The sequence below is a fragment of the Macrotis lagotis genome, chromosome 4, assembly GCF_037893015.1.
Source record: "Macrotis lagotis isolate mMagLag1 chromosome 4, bilby.v1.9.chrom.fasta, whole genome shotgun sequence".
Lineage (NCBI taxonomy): Eukaryota > Metazoa > Chordata > Mammalia > Peramelemorphia > Peramelidae > Macrotis > Macrotis lagotis.
Window position 1 is genome coordinate 253,097,960 of NC_133661.1, and position 22,071 is coordinate 253,120,030.

Here is a 22,071-nt window from a genome sequence, read left to right on the forward strand (position 1 = left end):
ATTCAGTTATGCCCAGCTCTTTCTGATCCTATTTGTAATTTTCTTGGCAAAGATAATGGAGTGGTTTGTCATTTCCTTCTCCAGCTCATTTTATTGAGGACCTGGGACAAAAAGGGTTAAGTGATTTGCCCAGAGTTATAGACCTAATACATGTCTGAGACCAGATTTGAACTATATACAAAAGAGTGTGTCCCTGACACCAGGACCAGCACTGTAACCATTGTTCTACCTAGCTATTTTTTGATAAGATTACTAAAGTGGAATACCACTATTATTATAGTCTAGCAGTCCATGATTGTGCCTATCCTCAAACAGCACTTTCAATCATTGCTATTTTCATGTGCTATTATCTTTGCCTCAGAATTAAGCATTTGATAGATATTTCATGCTATTATTGTGGAAAATATGTAGAGATGTGGGTTAGGATATTGTACCATTAGGTATACACTGGGTCAAATGGCTGAAGCCAAAGATTAGTGTTTTATGATTTTATATGAAATTGGAAGAAGATCATAAGTGGGATTCCTCAGGAGATTGTGCTTAGCCCTACCCCTTTGGACATTTCTTTCAATTTCTTAGATAAAGGCAAAGCTGACTTGCATATCAAATTTACAGATGATGCAAGGATGGGAAGGTTAGCTAAGATACTGACTGACTGTTAGGATTCAAACAGATCTTGACAGGCTCTAACAATGGACTGAATTGAATAAGATGAAATTTGATAAGAATAAATATGGATTCCATTTTATACTTGGGTTCAAAAATCATTTTCACAGTTTCAAACTAGATATGACTAGACAGCAGGTGGAGGAGGTGTTAGTGGCTGCAAGTTCAATGGGAGTCAATAGTATGATGACAACCAAGAAAGCTAATTTGATTTAAGACTTCATTAGAAAAGGCATAACTTTCTTAAATAAGGAGATGATAATTCTGCCATTCAGTGCCCTGGATTGACTACCTTTGGAATATTGTGTTGCATTATGGATACACATTTTTATAAAGAGCACTGATGAGCTATAGAAGGTCCTGATGAAAGCAATTAGGATAGTGCAGGTCTCTGAGGTCATACCATATGAAGATCAGTTGATAGAAGCTCAGAGTATTTAGCAGAGTGAAGTCTGAGCTATTTTCAAGTACATGAGGAGCTTTCACAAGGAAAATTTATTAGACTTAAAAGTAGCAAAGAAGAAAAACTTCATGACATTTAAAGGATCTAAAAATGGAATGGGTGATGAAGGACAGAGGTAATGAGGTTCCCTTCATTGGTGGTATTCAAGCAGAGATTAGATGACCACTTGTCAGGTTAGGTTGTATTTTTTGTTTCAGCCATTGAATTAGATGACCTTTCCAAGACTCAGATTCCAGGATTTTGAGAAGACAGTACTTGACCAAATAGAAAATCTCTAATGGAACATTAGGTAGCATAAGGGGAGGGATTATTTGGTGGGTATTTTGAGTATACTCCAAATCACATCATGTTTAATGCTGCCCTTGTAAATTATAATTGTGCTCATTCCCCATCATAGGAGAAAGACTTGCTCCTGGTGGGAGGAAAATGAAGATGGGAGTATGTGAGGCTATAGAACAACCATAATTTGCAGTAAGACTGTTCCTCATCCTTCAGGGTGTCATAGGGTCAAAAAGGTGACCATTATTTGGAGGGTTCCATACTAACTATAGAGTCTGCCTCAGGTTTTCCTGAGGAAATTTGGGAGAATGTTCTGGGCTTTGAGTTAAAAGACTAGGAAAGGAGGTCAATCATTGACATGCATGGTGGCTGATTTAGGCAGATCTGAGGAAAGGGGGGAAATGAGAGTAGAAATCTCATCATGCTCCTTGTAGGGTATCTGAAGTTCAATGGGCAAGGCCCATTGTAGGGATGTTCTGATCAGTTCATGTGTTAGGCTTGAAGTCAATTAGTTACCACTCCCAAATCCTTAAGCATATCTACCTGATCTGAGTAAACTTGAGGCAACAACTAAGGGTAATTTTTTCTTCAATCTTTGATACTCCCTGTATCATAAAGGTGGCAACTGTTTTGTGTATGTGTTTCCAAAATAAAATCATTTGAAAAAATGCTTAACATCTCTAGCTACTGACATATATTCTTTCCTGGAAACCCTGCCATGGTTTTCATTCTTGGTTTTCCAAGGCTTCTTGATGGACAAGGAGTCAACACATGTCTCTTAGGTCTCTTTCATCTCCTTATTTCCCATTCTCCTTCCTTCCCTTCTCCCTCTTTACCCTTCCCTACTCCTATGAATGCTTTAAGGTTAGCAAAATAAATGTTTGTTTTGTATTTTCTCGTTTGATCCTCATAATAACTTCAGGAAGTCAGTTCTATTATTAGTTCCACTTTACATATGAGGAAACTGAGGCTGAGAGGCCAGCTTGCCCAGTCACACAGCTACTTAGTGTCTCAGGCAGTGTTCAAACTCTCATCCTTCCCATACCAGATCCAATGTTCTAGCCACTACACCTCTTAGCTGCCTAATTCCTCTCTCTCCTTTCTTTTTCCTTGCCTACCTTTAATTCTCCCTTTCCCATTCTTGATTCATTCTTTTCTTTCCTTCTTTCTCCCCTCCTCTGCTTTCTCATTTTCTCTCCATTTCTGTCCTCTCTTATCAGGGCAATGTCAAGGCTCTCTGATGAGTCTTTAGTGGTCCCAGTTCACTGGTTCAAGATCCAATGTGTCAATCAAAAGTTTGCCTTTCCAAGGTCATCAAGCTGCCAGAGACCAGCTGGATCTTTTCTGAGAGTCCTGTCATTGCATGTGATGAGGTAGGACAGCCCCCAAGTGGACAGCTCTTGCTGTCACTAGCCTTGGGCAACTCTCCTCTGCACAGTTCAGGAACATTTCTCTTCTAAAGCAAGTCCCCCATGGGGTCCATTCTTTCTCTTCTTTCTCTTCCCTCTTGGTTCTTTCCCTTCCTCACTATGTTTATGGCTGTATGTCACTCAGAACTTGTGTAAAGGCAAACCTAACTTTAACCATACTCTCTGGGGGAATTTAAGGCCTCTGTTATCAAACACAAGTTGCATATACACATTCTTGAGTTGGTCAGTTAGCTTGGCAAACATTAAAAACAGAAAACAACTTCTTTCAGGTGATCTCCATTTCTAGTTAGCCAAGCTAATTGTCCTCTCCTTGGAGTCATTGCCTTTTCTTGTTAGTTCATCCTGCTTCCAATTCTTAAATGTATCATGATTTCTCTTTTTCAAGTATTGGAATTTGGAAATAGGTTCCTTCTTGTTGGACTGGTCTAAGCCTAGTCAAAATTGCCTTCCTCAGAATCACCAGACCCTTCTACTCAATTATTGTCCTCCTGGGCTCTGCCCACAGTCACACACTGATGAGTCTTTTTTTTTTTTTTTTTGTGATTCTAGAAGCTTACATTTTATCCAGTTTCCCAGAGATTGCCTTATCAATCAGCCAATTAAACATGCCTGAATCAGTTTCTCTGACTTCTGTCTCTTCCTGTCTGTCCATTACTCCCTCCCTCCTTCCCTGCTTCTAATGCTGTCAGTTGGGACAGTACACTGACTAGAGTTCAGAGTCAGCTGTCATCAGATCCTTATTTCCTATCCTGTTCAAGGCTTACTTGCTGCTGGACCCTGGACAAGTCACTCATTTGTAAAATGGGAATAATAATAGTATCTACCTCCCAGGGTTGTTGTGAAGATAAAATTAAGCAAAGTTTATGAATCCCTTTGCTTCAAATGCCATATAAAAACAAACTTTGTGAAGCCCTTTGCTTCAAGTGTCCCTTTGTTTCAAGTGTCATATATAGAATCTCTAACAGAACTTAGCACCTCCATTTTTTAATCAATTCATCTTAGGTTCTTTTCCCTAGAATGACCCCTGAATTTCTCTAAAAACTCTCAAATTTCCTTTTAAGCTTCTCCAAAATATCATTTGATTTCTTCACAAGCCCTAGTCTCCTGTCTTCCTTCATGTTTTTTTCCTTCCTCCAACTGACTCAGAAACCTTCAAACAACTTTTTTTTACATTTAATTAGCTCAGGTTGTACTTTGGTCAGTTAATGAGAATCAGGATTCATTGGAAAAGACCATGATTTTCTGAAAAAAATTAAAAGCAAAAGGAAAAGGGGATAGCAGAAGATGAGATGGATAGTGTCATGAAAATAATAAACATGAACTTAGACTTTAAGGGATAGTGGAGGATATAAAAGCCTGGTGTGTTATGGTCCATGGGTTCATAAAGAGACAGACATGACCAAACAATTTAATAGTAACAACCCCCAAACCCTAAAGTTTAGGTTACATAATGAAAATAATGGAAAATCACATATGCATATACATATATGTGTGAGTATATGTGTGTGTGTATGATCTCTTCTCCTTGAGGGCAAGGAACCACTTCATTTTGTCCTTGTATCTTCAGACCCTTGCACAATATCTGCCACATACTAGGTACTGAATAAATACTTGTTGATTGTTTGCTTGGTGGATTTAGAGACAGAAGATCGAGGTTTGAATCTTCCAGACTATAAGGTTTATTACAGCAAAAACTGCATCTAATTTAACCTTGTCTTTGCCCCAGTTGCTAACATGGTTCATGGTTAGTAAATGTCTGACAAATTGATTTGGACTATATTTTTATTTTTATCACTTAACATTTGCTTGATTTTAGAAAGTCATTTAAGCCATCCAAGTATCAGTTTTATCATCATTAAAATGGGAACAATAATATCAAAGTATTTTGTCTACTTGTTTTATAGTATTATATTAACCTAAGTAGTTATTACCATTTTAAACTCTCCTAGCTTTGACCAGGCTCAATATTCCCAAATACAGGACAGTTTTTGGGGAGAAGGATCTTTTACCTCAGCATAACAATTCCATTATGAGACATAGAGAGGAGACTATGACTTAGTATTCTTCTCCCATAATCTCAGAGGTCTCTGCAAGAAGATTTCTTTACATTAAGGGAATTTGCCTCTATAGATACTGGAAAAACTTGAGAGGATTCTGACAGAGAGCAACTACGAGAGATGGAGTGGAAGAGCTGTGATGAATGGGAACAGGGGAGCAGTAGCTCTGTGATGGGAAAGAAGTCTGGTGGAATGGGAATGTTGTAAGTTCTTTGCAAATGGTTTCCTGGTATCTTGATGTCTCCACCTGGAAAATGAAGAATTTTGGAAAACAGCATCTCCAAAAAAGACTTTGCAAGTCTTAAGTGCTTATTTTTACTTTTCAAAAGGTTATGAAACTCCCTTTATCTCTTCATCTCTTATTAAACTCTGGGAGTGTATTTCCTTCCTAATATATGAATGTTCAATTAACTTTAATATTGATGAGGGTATTTTTTCTTCTTAGCAGACTCCATATCTTAGGACAATGCTTCAATCTCATCCTCTAGAAGATACCTTCTGATCACATACAATCTTTCTTTAGCATTGGGGGAATCTTAGCTAGTTCTTCTCCTAGAATCTGATCTTGAATTGTCAAATTACTCTTCCAAGGCAGAAGGATATCTGAAAATGGATTTGATTAAGGGTAAGCCTTAGATACTTACTAGCTGTGTGACCCTGGGCAAATCACTTAACCCCCATTTGCCTCAGTGTTCTCATCTATAAAATGAGGCGGAGAAGTAAATAGCAAAATACTTCAGTACCTTTGCTAAGAAAACCCCAAATGGAATCACAAAGAATGAAACATGGCTGAAAAATTATAAGAAACTTAGAATTGATTTTTTAAAGTGTTCTTATGACTATGTATTTCTCCAGCAGCAAAAGGAATGACTGAAAAAATGAGAAGGCATTGCTTTTGATGGTGAGATTATCTGAAAGAGAAACAGGTGGGTGAGGGAAGCTTGATGGAAATTCTAGGTGGTAGTTGAGCCTCATAAAATTTCTTAGTAAAGGGAAAAACCTCCCTATTTTCAGGACCTACAAATGATCCATTTAATGTCATGATGTAATAAATAGGGAACTGGACTTGAAATCAAGATGACTTGGTTTCCTTATGTACTTAGTAACTGTATGACTCTGGGCAAGTCACTTAACCTTTCTAGGCTTCAGTTTTCTCATCTATAAAATGAGGGGTTTGGACTTGGTGCCTTTAAGTTCTTTTTCAGCTTTATTTCTATTATATTTTGATGCCTGGATCTGAGACAACTGAAGGACTCCTTCCAAACTGTGTTGACTGGCTAGTGCTATTTCAGAGAGCATCAGCATCAACCACACATATCTCATAAAGCTTTCTGGTCCATGTTCAAGTTTGGCAGAAGCCCAGGGATAGAAGACATCTGCTAAGGGCCACAGTTTCACCTTTATGCCTAAGTTTCTTGATTTAAAAAAACAACCAAACAAAAGCAAGTGTTTTCAGGGAGGATAGATGATGGATAGTTTCTTGTTAGGACCATGAAGTTAGGACTTCATTGCAAAATGGTTGCCAGTGAGAGACTTTCATGATTGATAAAGAGCTTTAGGCTATAATTCAAACTGGCTTTCATACATCGAAGCAGGGGCAAGAGTCCATTTGGCAGATGGTTGGCTATTATCCACCCAGCACAGCCAGGAAATCAGGGGAAGTGCAACCAGAGCTATTGGTTTCAATGACCCCTATTCTCATCACACACCTCCTGCCCTGCATTGTCAGCTCAAAGTGACATGAGCCAACTCAGTTCTGATCTAATCTACCTGAACATTGAAACAGAATTGATTTCCCTTCTCCCCACCTCCCTCCCTTGTGATATCCATGAAGAATCTGACTTTGAAATATCAGCATGTTGTGTGAAAAGGGAGGAAATGGTTAAAAAAGAGCTTTAGATTTCTGGGTAGGTGATTTTTAGTGACTTTTGAGTGGGATTGCACTATGAAAGAAACAGTTGAGAAAACCTGGACAAGAGTTCTAGTTCTAGACAGTCGTTCTTGAGTGATGGGAGTGGTTTGCCCTCCCTCCCTTTTAGCCTTTAAAATGTAAAATTGATCTTGGTCACTCATGTGTCTCAGTATCAATAAATCTGATTTTAAACATTCTCTTACTTTTATTGATGGGAAGCAAGAGTTTTGGATTGCTGGTATCTTCAAAATATTATTTTGTGAAAGTCTACCAGTAAATAAGCTTTCCTGTATTTCTTTTTTTTTAAATTTTTTTAATGAACAAAAATCAACTTTTTCTCCTTACCACACTCCTCTCCTTATTAAAAATAAAATAAAAAACTTTAGTAAAAATATGCATAAACAACTTTCTGAATTGGCAATGTCCAAAAAAAATGTCTCTTGCTGGGAGCAATGGTTATTGCTCTCTTAAGAGTTAGAAATTCTTTTACCTGCTCACCATTGACAAATCTCAGACCATTATAACTGGTCTCTTTGTCCTTGGTCTTTATCTTTGACAGTTATTCAGGACAGTTTTAGATTTTAGGGTCCTTGCATCAGAACTCTTCACTCTATAGCTCACATCATGATTTTTAGACCCCCTAGGTTTTCTCCAAACAAACCCCAAAGCCTTGGCGAATTAGGTAAGTTTATGGAAATAAGTCCTAGGTTTACTTAATAATATTATTTTATAACCATAGCATGTTTCACACGTAAACCAACCAGTTTACTATGTTCTATGCACTACATGTGAATGAGAATAGTTCAGTTGATTTTCAGTAGATAGGGATGTATAAAGCTTGGGAAATTTTCCATCATGTTAAAGGCAGTGTTATGAGTGATAAGCTCTGCTATATTAAATGATGTTTTGAATCTTGACATTGTATCTTTTCCTGATAGAATATTGTGCTTACATTAAGGAAACACTCTCTATATGTTGCCTGCCATGCAGTGATTTGGATGCAGTAGTTTGAATTTATATACATGTGGGGATAGTCACACTGAGCAGCTAGCTGGTATGAGTAGAGAGCAATGATCTTGGAGTCAGGAGGACCTGAGTGACCATGGGCAAATCACATAATCCTGCTTGCTTCAGCTTTCTCATCTATAAATGACCTGGAGAAGGAAATGGCAAACTACTATAGTATCCTTGCCAAGAAAACCCCAAAAGGCATCATGGAGAGTCTGAAACAACTCAACAATAGCAACAATGCTATCAGAATTCCATTATGCATTTTAATATGCTTTTGTTTGTCCTTGGACCTGTTGACTTCCTTTCCACCTTTCACCCTTTTGAAAATATTAATAATAGTGAGGAAAAGGGATTCTCAAACACATTCAACCCAGAATACTGCATGTAGATGCAGGATATCATAGCAAAAATGGACACAACATATGACAGAACATATTTGGACAGATGGACTTTTTGAAGTTGATAGTTTGGGAAAGTTTTATATTTTAAAAGTAGTGTCTTTGTTGTATAGCTTAAAAAGAGCTTATCAAAGCTCTTTTATTTTACATTCGTGTCACTCTCTAATGACTCTTTCCATAAGAATAGATCCCTCCCTGCAGCATAGAAGTATGGTTTTAAACATTTTATTGATTTCTTTTATTTTAGCATCTTTTCATTTATCAATCTAAGCAACCCTTTCCTCTAACCAGTGAGTCATCGTTTATGAAATGAATAAAAAGAAAAAGGAAGAGAAACACTTCAGTAAAACTAACCAACATATCAAGCAAAGATAATGGTGTATTCAGTATTACACATCCAAAGTTCTCCACCTTTGAAAAAGAAGGGAAGGAGATGCATTCTAATTTGTCTCCTTTGAGTCAAATTTGGTTATTATAATCACACAGAGTTCAGCTGCAATTTTTAAATATTTTTCCATTTGCATTAATATCAATTTATAGTGATATATAAATATATCAAAATAGATGAACAGGTATATCTAATATAAATATATATTTTTCCTTTTTCTGTTGACTTAATTTTATATTAGTTTATATTGTCTTCCCATGAATTTTTGTATTCTTCATAGTCATCATTTCTTATGACATAGTAATATTTCATTATATTCAGATACCCCAATTCATTTAGCCATTTCACTATTGATCTACTTTGTTTCCAGTTTACATAGAAGTAGAATTAAGTGAAGTGAAGTGATACTATGGCTATGTCTCACATCTTTCTCTTTCTGCCTATAGTCTGAAAGTTCACTACTTCTCTGTTGCTAGGAGAGGTATGCTGGTAAACTTGCAGTAAGTTTTGTATAAACTGTGATGGGTCCTTCATTATCAAAGAGCAGATCATTCACTTTGAAAATACCCTGCAATAATTCAGACCTGCTTAATACCAAGCAGTTAATGAAGGCCAGTGTGGGGTTGTAGGCTGTTCTGGAAGGGAGCCAGATAAAGATAACAGACAGAGACACAGAAATTTGATATTTTTTTTCTCACAAATATGGTTAAATAAGTCTTATCCATTTTTCTTAATACTTAAAATTTGCAAATATGTCAGATGCATGCAATATTGAGTGTTCTTAGAAATCAGAACTAATTTCTTATCTAAAGGCTATCCAGGGAATTCATTATTAGAGCCTCACCAGGTAGAATTTGGTTTCTGTATGCTTTATTTTAGCCTACTACATGATTTATACAATCCAGGCAACAGACCAAGGAGCACCATTTGTTTCACACTAATCTGCTTTAGACTATAAGCAGGAAAGGTGGTTATTTTCTGGGAAATTAGTTATTAAGAGATCAACATTGATAAGTAAGGCAATAAAATATAATTAGATTTTATAATTTCACAACACATAAACAATAGACTTATACCTTTCCCATATTTGTATGTACTTGCTGTATTTATGGTTTCAGGATGTATCTTGTGATATAAAGCTCTTTCTGCAGGTCTAATTTAATCAGTTTTATGTGGCTCACCATAGTGCAAATTAAATACTGGGGATAATTGAATAAAAAAGAACCTTTTAATAAGGATCACAATATATGAGATACATTCTGCTCTCTTTGCTAAGGGTTTGTTTGATGGGAGCTATTGTGTTGTAAAAGAAGCTGGTCATAGTGATAAATATTGGTAGGGTTAATGACTTACATTAGCTCCTAAGCCAAGATCATAATGTTGGTTTAATGTACAAAGAATATATCTAGTTGGGTTTTCCCTCCCTAGATGGGTGAAGCTATTCATATGAATTCAACTAACATTTATTGATGTATGATATGTTCAAGACACTGGGAACTAGGTTTGGAGACAGATGAATAAGATACAGTATCTATCTTCAAGAGGTTTGCCTTCAAGCAGGGATGGCATACTATAGTATGTACAGAAATAACTGTTAAGTACAAGGTACAAAGTAGTACAAGGTAGGATCCAATGAGGGCCACTGAAAGGAATAGACCTAGCGAGAGCCATAGAAAGGAATGAGAGGTGGTAAGAAGGGAGAGGGTTCACTTTTACTTGGGAGAACTAGGAAGGTTATATGGAGGAGGAAGCATTTGACCTTGATCCTGAATAGCTAACCAGGTAGGGTTTTAACTGACTGCAACATATGAAGTGGGCAGTCTAAACTTAAGGAATTGCATCTGCAAAAAAATCAGTGGAAGCATGTAAGGATATGTGATTATTTGTATATATGTAACCTGGACCACTCTGTATGAGCAAGTAATTATGGTGACTTGAAACAAAAAATTTCACAGTTGGACAAAACCACAGAAACAATCTGTTCTAACTGGTTTTTCTTTTAGGTTTTTTTTTTTTTTGCAAGGCAATGGGGTTAAGTGGCTTGCCCAAGGCCACACAGCTAGGTAATTATTAAGTGTCTGAGGCTGGATTTGAACTCAGATACTCCTGACTCCAGGGCCGGTGCTCTATCCACTGTGCCACCTAGCCACCCCCTAACTGGTTTTCGAACAGGTTATCTCCAGTATAACATTTTTTCATCTTTCTGGATATTTTGGACTCTTGAAACAGTTTATCCCTCTTCCTATATACCTGCTTTCCTTAGACTTTGGTGACATCATTCCTATCCATCTCCTTGTCTGCTGTTCAATCTCCTTTACTGAATCATATGTTTACTATCCCCTATTCAGGCAGTATCCCCCAAGGTTTATGTACCTGTCTTTCTTCTGCTAGTGATGTAGCTGATAGAACATTGAGTATGGAGTTTGGCAGATCTGAATTCAATTCCTACCTCAGATACTCAGTATCTGACTCTGGACAAGTCATTTCACCCCTGTTTGCCTCAACTTTCCTCAACTGTAAAATGGGAACAATAAGAACAGTGACTAATGGAGATCAGCTCATTGGTCCCTATCATTTTGAAGTATAATGACTACTTTTTACGGTACAATAATTCTGTGGAACCCCACTTCTCTTCCATGATAGCACTTGTATTTTTGATAGAGCTGAGATTTTATTAATGAACTTTATTTTCATTTATTTTCCTGCTTTCTGACAGGTAAAGAGCCAGAGTTGTCCATTGCATAGCTTTCCCTAATGCCTAACCTCCTTTGGCCAGTTTCCTCATCTGTAATTGTGGGGGGTTGGACTAAATGGCCCCTAAGTTTCCTTCCAACACTAGATTTAGTGGAAGTAAACAGAAAGATTGAATTAATTCAATCAATCAATCAACAGACATTTATTACTTACTATATGTGCCGGGCTGTGCATGACAAGTTAGTCAATGACCAATGTAGCTAGTATGTACTAAAAGCTGAAAGGAAAGACCTTCCTATAAAAAGTAAAGACTAAAGACCCCTGCCTTCAAGAAGCTTACAATCTAAGGGGGGGGGGGGAAGACAATGCATAAAAGAATTGAAAAGAGGAGAGAGAGAAAAGAAGCTATGTGCCCAGTGGTTGGTGAAGTGATGGAGAAGTCCAAAGGGATGTATGTAGCTAGGTGGGAAATGTGCCAAAGACAAGAAGGAAACAGTCCCTACTCTGTCTTCACCCCCAGCCTTAAAGTCCCAAATAAAACCTCACCTTTGTCAAGAAACCCTTCCTGATTCCCCCTTGGTACTAATGATTCCCCTCCCTTTATTATTTCTTATTTATTGTATATTACTGTGTATTCTGTATATAGTTGTTTTCATATTGTTCCCCCCTTAACTCCTGTACCTCTTTGAACTTAGGAGCTTCTTTAGAGCAGGAGCTGACTGGCCTTTCTTTATATCTCCAAAGCCGAGTCTGGGGCAGAGTAAGCATTCAATAAATGATTAGTTGACTGACATCTGAACTCAACAGAGCAACATGTCTCCCATGGGTCTTATTTCCTGTTGTAAAGAGTTTTCTGAAGATTTATCTTATTTGGGGGGGTAGGAAGGGTTAGGGTGAGGAAAGCTTGATACACCTATTCAAAGTGGGACAGGACTTTTATTATGTTTTGCTTAGAAAGAAAGTCAGAGAAAGATTTGAGAGGAGTTAGAGTTTCAATTTCTTTCTGAATTTCAGAACAACCTTCCTGAATTCATTATGTTAATAGAAATTTCAGAAACAGCCCCTTGAATCATCCCATACAAGTACTATGAACTGGAGATGTACTCACTATCCTTTAATACCTTCCATGAACTAGTACCGATAAAAGGACCATAGATAGGAGCTGAATTTAAGTATGATTACATTGGTATAAGGAATGTCCAGGTGAAGAAACTCCTTCTATTAGTGCAACTTGACATCTTATCTGTTCCCTAGGGTCCTAGAGAACTGAGAGACTGGGGTGATATCAGGGTCACACAGCTGTTATGTGTCAAAGACAAAACTTGAGTTTGATTCTTTCTGACCTTAAGATCATTTTTTTATCCACCATGCCTTATAGCATTGGTATACCTTGCTTTAAGCAAACTCAGTAAATGGAAGATTGGATTGACAAAAGAAATTAGGGAAATGCTTGTAAACTTTATTTGTAAAGGAAAGGAAGGAATTTCTCCCAAAGAAATTTAAAAGGGAATAACCTTGAATAAATAATGTCACTACTAATTTTTCCTCAGTTTCCCACCCAAATTTCAAGGAAAATTTTTCTGTTAACTAATTTTTTGTTGTTTAGGGACAAAATTGTGTTGTCATCATAAAATGACTCCATGAGAAATTTCCCCTCCTCACTTCTCTTGGGAAAATAAGTATCCATTATTAAGGAGTCCATCATTCAAATCACTTTTCTGGCTTCTTCAAGAAAACCAGTAGAGTTGTTTGGATTGTTTTATCTAATGACAAATTTTCCTGATGCCAATGAGACATAATATGGGAGAGCAAGGGAAGGTAGTAACAGAAAGGAAGATTGGATCCCAGACATTATTCCTAATCTGGTTCAATTGCATTCTGTTTGATATTCCTTTCTGTCCTCCATCTTCTCAACTGTGAAATAAGAACAGTGATTTTCACCACTGACCTCCTCCTCTCCTAGAGCTGAAGTATAATGACATTTATCTTGAGAAAAACCAGATGCTTGTACTGAGACTCAAGGTTCCTCTTAACCTTGGTGTACTATGGGAACTGAAGAGAGATTTTTTTTTCCTTTGCTCCAGACCTCAATGTATTCTTTAGAAACGTATTCACTTTAAACATAGTCACAAAGCCTAGCAAAATATTTCAAAGAATGAAAAGGAAGCATTTATTCAGTACTATGTGCAAAGCACTGTTCTATAAGATTCAAATAGAAAAGTAAGATAGTCCTAGCTTGCAAAGAGCTTGCCTTCTCTACCTCTTCAGATACAGACAGGACATGGAGGAGATTTCAACCATATGTCCAATGGAAAGGCCCAGTTATCTTTAGGGTACAGAGACAAGGTAACTAGTAATTCATCTTCTTGAATGTCATTTCCATGAACCATTTGGTTTCTGATGTTGAACCATTTGATATTGCCAAAGACTGGCACTGACAACTTTCTTTTCAGGAGTTATTAAAGTCCATTGTTCTTCCAAAGCTATCCTAGAAATCTTCTATGTGTCAGGCAGGTAGGTGACATAGGAGTTAGAGCACTAGGCCTGGAGTCAAGAAGACCTGAGTTCAAATCTTTGCCCCCCTTTCCCTCCCCTTTCCTCCCCTCCCCCTCCTCCTTTTATTCTCCTTCCCCCTCCACTTCTCCTTTCCCCTTCCCCTTCCTCCTCCCCTTCCCCTTCCCCTTCCCTTAGTTGAAAGACTTGGTAACCACAGAAGAGGGCCTGAATCATATCTTAGAAGGCAGCCAAATTATTTTAAGGATTGGTTTTACCTTCATATTAATACATTAGAACATTGGCTTTGATGCCCTGAATCACACTATGAAATGTGCTTTCCTTATGTGAGTAGAACACTTCCAATTTCTCATAGAGCACATGCATTTTGAGATTGCTTTCCAACAGCAGCAACAACATGAAAGCAAAAAAAGTGCTTGAACAACCTTGTTACAATCCTGTAATGTAAATTCTTTTTTTTGAGGCAGTTTCCACAACTACCTCCCCCTCTCCCCCAAGTACTTATATCACAAATCTAGAAACCCATGCAAATCAGTTGCCCATCTGTAGGATATGTTAGAGAGTACCTGAGGGCACCAAGATGTTAAAACCAACTCTGGTTGGCATGAACAAAGAAGGCAAAAAGTTAAAATTTTACATTTTAAAGAGATGTTCCTCTAGCAATTCTTAAACTACTACTGACCCTTCATGCCAAGATATAGATTTAGAGGAATACAGCCTAGTGGCAAAGATAATTTCTTCTGATTCCAAGGTCAGTCCTCTGTCTTGTTTCTTGAAAAATGCCAATAGAACCCCTACTTTGCAGATGAGAAAAGTGAGGCCCAAGTTAAATAATTTGTTCAGGGTTATATAGCTAGTGAATGTCCACAGAAGAATTTGAACTCACCCTCATGACTTCAATTCCAGTGTAAGAAATAAGGAATATAATTAGGCTTATAAATCTATTCTCTTTGATCCAGTTCTTTGAAATGGTATGCTATGGTGAGATGGTTGACAGAAGGTTAGGGAAAGAATTCTTAGGTCATAGAATAGACCAAGTTGTTTGATCTAAAAAAAGGATCAAACTCATAAATTTGACTTCGTAAGTGTCATATAGCATTGAGTTTCCAGACCATGAAGTATAGGCTGCTCAAATTGATAATCAAATTAACCCTTGAATCCAAAGAAGAAATTGAATTCTACCCCCCTTCCTTATTCTTATCACATGGAGATTACTGACTTTCTGTTCAAAAGGGTGGTGCATGACTTGAAACATGAATTTCAATGCAAGGTAACTTTTGATACTGGAATCCATTCAGGGTCCTCTCACCATATTTCTGATTGATTTCTGTGGCTCACATTTGGCTTAGCTTAGAATCTTGTCTAATTTGTCTGTGAAGTTTTTTGAACCCACCTGGATGATCTTACTTTTTTCCCTACATTCTCTTCTTGCTTTTGGGGGATGGTTTTTTAACCTGAAAATTGCTCTCTGTTTCTCTTTGTCTATCTCCATCTCTTACCCCCTTCTTCCCTCTCTCCCTTATTACCCTTTTTCTATCTCTCTGACCCACCCCCCTTTTGCTCCATCTCTCTCTACCTTTCTGTCTCCCTCCGTCTCCTTTTGTCTTCATTTCTTACTCTTCCTTCAGGGGAGTCTTTTCTCTTCTTCTTTGTTCTTTTCTCTTTGTTTCTTTCTTAACTCTTCCCTCTATCAGAAGTTTGGAGTTTAACAGACAAGTGAACTCCATTCAATCCTGCTCTCTTAATTTCTTAAACTGCTACTTCTAGAAACCCTATCCTATTCCCACCCTCCCCAAAATAGAGCCATTAGGGATAAACTAGCATGGTTTGTGTGCGTGTTACCTTTGCAACCATAAGATGACCTTGGACCTGCTTTACTTTCTAGTTTATCTATCATAATATATGAACATCTGTACCCCTCTAATCTATCCATTCTCCCCTTTATCCTTCTCTGGCTCATTGTCTCATTGCCTTCTGTCCTAATCACATTTTTTTAATGATTAGAAGCAATAGTGATGGAGCAGGGTATCTCAGGTTTATTTTGTACCCAGGCAGTGAAGAGTTTAATGCTTAATCTTTTCTTAGATCTCTGTCAGACACTGCTGGGTGATGGGAGTGCAAATCTAGAGTTGACTTTGATCTTTCCTTCCTGAGCCAAGGGGTCATATCCATGGGTCAAAAAGTGACATAACAATGAGATCATTGTTTCTTTTCTTTAAGGACAAAGACCTGCCTTCTAAAGGAGATTTTTTGTTTTTGGTTTCCTCCAGGTCATCCCACCTGTCTGCAATTCACCTTGAACATGACTGAGGCTGTCAAAACCTACAAATGGCAGTGCATTGAGTGTAAATCCTGCATCCTCTGTGGAACGTCTGAGAATGATGTGAGTTTGTGATACCAAGTAGGGAAGTAAACATAAAGAAAGGAAAGGGAGGGAAAGTGGGTTCTTTCCAGTGGTCCCACAAAAATGCCAGAAAAAGATCTCTTTAGCCTTCTTTGAGGGTGGGTGTCTACAGTCCACTTGTATTAAAAGGGTCTTAAGTTATTGGATCATAAGTTTAAATTGGAAGGAATTAATCCAGAGGCATCAAAACCCCTAGCTACAGTGCATCCAACTATATTAAAATATAATAAAATATAAAATATAAAATACACTATTTAACAAAAAATCTAAAAATTTATGTGTTAATTTGTGGGTTTTTTAAGTGAATCTGTAGCCTGCAAAGAACTGTTTCTGAATTTGACACTACTGCTCTTTTTCAACCTCCTCATTTTAAAGATGAGGATAGTAAATCTCAGAGGTTTTAAGGAACAGAGCCAAAATTTGAATCCCAGTGCTCTGAGATAACTGTTCTTTCCACTAAGGTAGTTACCCAGTAGAGACAGAGGTAACAGAGGCTGTTTCCCTGACCAGGTTCTATCTTGTTCTCCATTGAATTTCAATTTATTTTTCAGTATTTTTTTTTTTTGCCTTGTAAATAGGAGCCTTATGAAAAGTTAACTCCCAGTAAGTCAAGTAAACTGATCTTTGTTAATGACTGCTTTACATAAATCTGGCTTTTTTTATGCAGCCTGGGAGAACTCTGATAGCCCTCTGAGGGAACTAGCCGAATCTTTTGAATATATAAGAGCTGATCATCACTGTCTTAATACTGTAACTTCCAGGGTGATTTTGTGGGTAGGAACCCTACACACCCTGACCTCTAGCTTTTCCAGGATAGGCTTGAGCAGTATCTATACTTTCAGCTTGCCCTGCCCCTGTCAGAAAGGGCTCCTAGTGTCAATCAAATCTCAACAATAGAGGCAAAATTTTCAGAGATGTTAGATACCTTCAGGTAGCTCCTGGAAGCGACTCTAGAACTAAGAAATATTGGCTTATTTGCCCAATCTGAACAACTGCCTTGTGGATTATTGAATGGATATGAGGGATGGGCAGTTATTTCTATAAGGCCCCATAAAGGAATTTCCCCTATTGCCCATCAAATTTCTCTTAGATGAACTTAGGGCCTACAGGATCATAGCTATATTAAATGGATTATATAAAATACTTTGCAAATCTTATATGTGTTAGCTAGAGTCAATCTGCAATCCACAGTCTCACTGGCATGGATATGTCAGAAGAGGGAAAGGCAGATCTGGGCCATACTCTTTACTGAAGAATTAAGGCAATGTAGGACTGGAGAGTATGCTTAGCTGCCATGAAAAGTCCAACTTTGGGGGAATCAGTTGGTCATTTTGACATCAATCAGATGGGCAGTGTGCCAAGCTCCTTCTAGGTGGTAAGTCTTCTCATTCTATGGAAGATTCAAGAGGTTGGTTGCCCCTCCCTCTCAGTTCTAACCTGAAATGCTCCCTCTTCACCTCTGCCTCCAATGTCCTAACTTAATCAAGATCAAATCCCAACTTTGCGCAGTGGCAGTATCGTAGCCAATGAGGTTTATCCGAGGCACGATTATTGCTAATTAAAAACTTTTCCCAAAGATCAGATCCCATCTTCTTTTTTGGGGGGGGAGGGTAATGGGGCAGGAAGGTAATTGGGGGTTAAGTAACTTGTCCAGGGTCTCTAGCTAGAGAGTATCTGAGGCTGAATTTGAACTTAGGTCCTCCTCCTGACCCTAGAAGTGGTGCTTTATATAAAGAGCACCATTGAGCTGTCCCTTAAATCCCATTTTTCTTTATGAAGTCTAACTTACCCTCTTCTACCCACCTCCCCCTTCCCCCCCCCCCACCCTTGCCCCAGACTGCTAAAGCCTTCCCTCTGAGATGACTCCATTTACTCTCAGTCTGTCTTGTCTATTCACAATTATGTACAATGCTTTTCCCCCTTTAGAATATGACTTCCCTGGAAGTAGGAACCATTTTAGGTTTGCTTTTTTTCTGCATTCCTAGCATGCAACACTTAGGACAAAATAATAGTGTCTGGTACATTGTAAACACTAAATAGATACTTGTTAGTTCACTTACTGGTGTGTTTGAGATCTGTTCTTCACTCTGTTCTTCATGCTTCCATCTCAGACCCTTGAGTTTGGGTGCCCTGAGAAATTCTTGTTCCAATTCAACCCTGCCAGTTTTCTGGTTTGTGCTAACTTGGTCCTTATTATGGACCTTACCCTCTCTCCCTAGGCAGAGTTTTTCCCTCCATCTCTGGGACTGCTTTCATTTCTGAAGAGTATCCTCCCTTCTGTGGGGGATGTGATAGATTTTATCATTAAAAGGGGACCTTCTTGCAGCCTACAGATGAGGGAGAGAAAGGTGTTTAAGAGACAGCAGTAATTATAAAAAAAGATAGGGGGAAAGCTGAAAGAAAATTGGTGGAAGGAAAGGAAAGTTAGGGATATCTTCTTGTATGCTTTAGAGTCTTCCTAAATTATCTCCCAGCATTCTCTGTGGTTTAGTTAGGTATGGTGAAGGAATAGGCACTCTTGGAGAGGGGGAACCATGGTATTCTCAAATATCAAACTTAACGAGTTTGCAAAGATCAGGCTGCTAAAGTGGATCCTGACTCCTAGAACTCATAATGGGTTAAATTCAATTCAATAACCATTTATTAAAAAAACTTGTCTTTCCAGATTTATTTTCCATTGCTTCTTCCTTTACATGCTCTACATCCTGGTTTGCTGTTCCCCATATGAAACATTCTATCTCCCACCACTAGCTGCTTCCAATGCCAGGAATGTTTTCATTCCTCAGCTTAGAAATTCCGACTCCATCTAAGATTCAGGTCAAGTGTTACCTCATATAAAGCCTTTCCTGAGCCTCTCTCAATTGTTAGAGCTCCCCTCCTTTTTGAAATGACTTTGGGCTTACTAGCCATTCTTTTATATTTATTTATCTGTATGGAGATTATCCCTCTCCTCCACTTCCCCAGTTAACTATAAACTTAAGGAAGATAGAGGGGCTATTTTCATTTCCATCATTGTAAACATACACACACATCATATTTGTAAAATATTTTAAATACATTTTTATAAACATAAATATATAACAAATCTTATACACAAAGATTTTTAGCATATGATTGTTAAGTTAAATGAAAACGTTCAAGACACTGATTAAATACAGGACCTAACATGAAACTTTTCTATGTGTCCTTGCTCCTTAGATTAGGCCTTGACTCTGATAGAAGCAAAGGTGAGTTCTGAGACTGAACTCAACTTTGCAAATACTCTTTTGTTCCAAAGAGCAAATGCATTGGTGGGTGGAATAGGTGTAAGGGTGATGGTGGTGCTAAGGCACTTGACAGACAAGTCATTGATTAGTAGCCAAAGGAATGAGGTCCATCTCCTGCCTGGGAGATACAGGATCCCAAATCCTGTTCTTTGTGCTGATCACTGCCCTGATCTCAGTATATTTCAGGCTTTGTCTTCCAGAATAGCTTGTGAGGAAGGAAGGCTCCAACCTAGTTTTGCTTCAAGAAGTTGAAGGGGAAGCATTACTTAAGTCATTTTCTCTCTAATGTGGAGAGTTGTCAAGGCACAGAGTGCTGCTGGGATGTTTTCCCATTTACAGCCCCTCTGAGATTAAGTCAAAGGATAGAGGAGTTCAAGGACATACAATGACATCTTGCTGACACTAGATAATATTTTTGTCTTTCATTTTTGGAGACCACATAATCAGGGAGCTGATGCCATGACAAACACATATGAATTGGAATTGAGTAAGGGGGTATGCTGTGCTAAGTCCCCAGCCTCATTTTCTCCTCCAGAGCCATCTGAGTCCAGTAGCCAGATATGAATCAGGAGACCGGAGATAACCCTGAGTGCAAGGCAATCAGGGTTAAGTGGCCTAACCAAGGTCATACAGCTAGTAAGAGGCAAGTGTCTGAAGGCTAGATTCAAACTCCCTCTTTATTCCAAGACCAGTTCTCTATCCACTGTGACACTTAGCTTCCCTATATGTCTGGCATTGTGTTGGGCACTATGAGTGGGAGATTCATAGAAACATGTCTCATTTCATGGAATTCATAGTCTAGTGAATAAGAACTTTTTATGGAGAAATTGGGAGCTGTGATTTCATTAGAAAAGATAATTTCCATTAGGGAAATTCCTTCCACCAATGCTCACCAGCCCAACTTGGGATGGTAACTTGTAATCTTTAAAAGTTGCCTAAATGTCTGACTTCAGTCATTTGACACTTGCTAGCTATGTCACTTAACTCCATTGGTTCCCCCTTTCCCCAAAGTTGCCTAATTGGAGAGAATATAAAACCATATGATAGCATTTAAAAAAAATAAAGTTGCCAGAAGCCCCAAGAAGTTGTAACTTTCCAAAGTTGTGTATGTGTTAGAAGCAAGATTTGAACCCATGTCTTCCTGGTTCCAGAATCAGCCATCTGTCCATTACTCTGGGTTACTTCTTAATTTTTCCAACCAGACCTATGATTTCATCAGCATAGGGAACTCTTCTTCCCTAAAGTGGCAGCTCTGTAATTTCTAGTCTTAGATAATTGCTGGAATTATTGAGAGGTCAAATGATTTGGCCATAGTCACACAGCTGGTATGTATCAGAGTGAGCATTTGAATTGAGATCTTTGATAGTATACTGTTTCCTATGCCAAGTTGCCTCTTGAAGGCTATGAAAAGTTAAAAAACCACAAAATAATTTTTAAAATTTGATTTAAAAATATCTAGATATATAGAAAAGGAGGAAGGCATTCTGATAGATAACAGTGCCAGTGGCAGATCTGGGTAGTGATCAGCAAAAAAAGAAGACTAGGATTTGAGATCCCTGAACTTCCAGGCATGAGGCAGATCTCATTCCTTTGACTACTGACCAATGACTTGTCAAGTGTCATAAAATGTTCAGGGATAGTTGAATATACCAGTTTGTTTGCTTTACAAGGTAAGTAGATGAGATTAGAAAGATGGATTAAAGCAGGATTTTGGTGATCATCATTAATAATCTGTGGATTTATCAAATTTCTCTCTCTCTCTCTCTCTCTCTCTCTCAGGACCAGTTGCTCTTCTGTGATGACTGTGACCGTGGCTATCACATGTATTGTTTAAATCCCCCTGTGGCTGAGCCCCCAGAAGGTAACTAACAGAGCTCTCAGATTAAGAGTTGCAGAAGGGAACTTTATAATGAAATGACCAATGTAAGGTGAAGTGTGAGGAGAAAAAAAGTAAAAAAGTTATCTAGTTCCCTGTGGGGATATAGTCACTGGAAAGCCAGTTTTGCTGGACCAACCATTGATTGATTTAGAAAGCTTGAGACCAGTAGCAATAGATTCTTAGAAAATAGAAACTGAGATATGGAAAGCAGAAATAATCTGCATATTCAGGAAAAGGGGGGTCCATGATTAGATGCCTGAGGACTGAATTTGAGGGAGGGGTATGGAATGTGAATTTAAAACCTAGAAAAAAATTTGTTTTGATTTGGACTGTGATTTTCTTCATATAGATTACTCCTTCCATAAAAATTCCTCCCTTACTAATGCAGATAATTGTAAATGATAACAGCTATAGCACAACATTTATAATATGACATTATGATTTATAATTGCAGACAAAAATGTATGTTACATTATAAATAAACATTATTATAATATAACAAAATTTATAATCACAAATTACTTAAGTAATTTATAATAATCACAACTAGTTATAATTTATTAGAGAATTAGAGAAGTCTTGACACATGGGAAAGTGACTTAACCAGGTTCACACAGTTAGTATGGGGGTGGGGGAAGGACTTTTAGCCTTGTTCTTTCTGATTTCAAAGTCAATTCTCTTTCCATTACAAGCCGTCTAAAGAGTTATTC

General features: G+C 37.9%; 1 protein-coding gene and 1 pseudogene across 2 annotated transcripts in view; both read left to right on the forward strand.

The window, feature by feature from the left end:
- LOC141522388 (zinc finger protein DPF3) overlaps nucleotides 1–22,071 on the forward strand; it is a 317,782-nt gene that overhangs the window by 280,630 nt on the left and 15,081 nt on the right. For both annotated transcript variants that reach the window (XM_074235794.1, XM_074235795.1), the window contains 2 exons: nucleotides 16,083–16,195; nucleotides 21,262–21,343. In XM_074235794.1, the coding sequence (XP_074091895.1) occupies nucleotides 16,083–16,195; nucleotides 21,262–21,343 (195 nt within the window). The remainder of the gene's footprint in view (nucleotides 1–16,082; nucleotides 16,196–21,261; nucleotides 21,344–22,071) is intronic.
- Nucleotides 17,714–17,832, forward strand: LOC141523166 (U4 spliceosomal RNA; annotated as a pseudogene).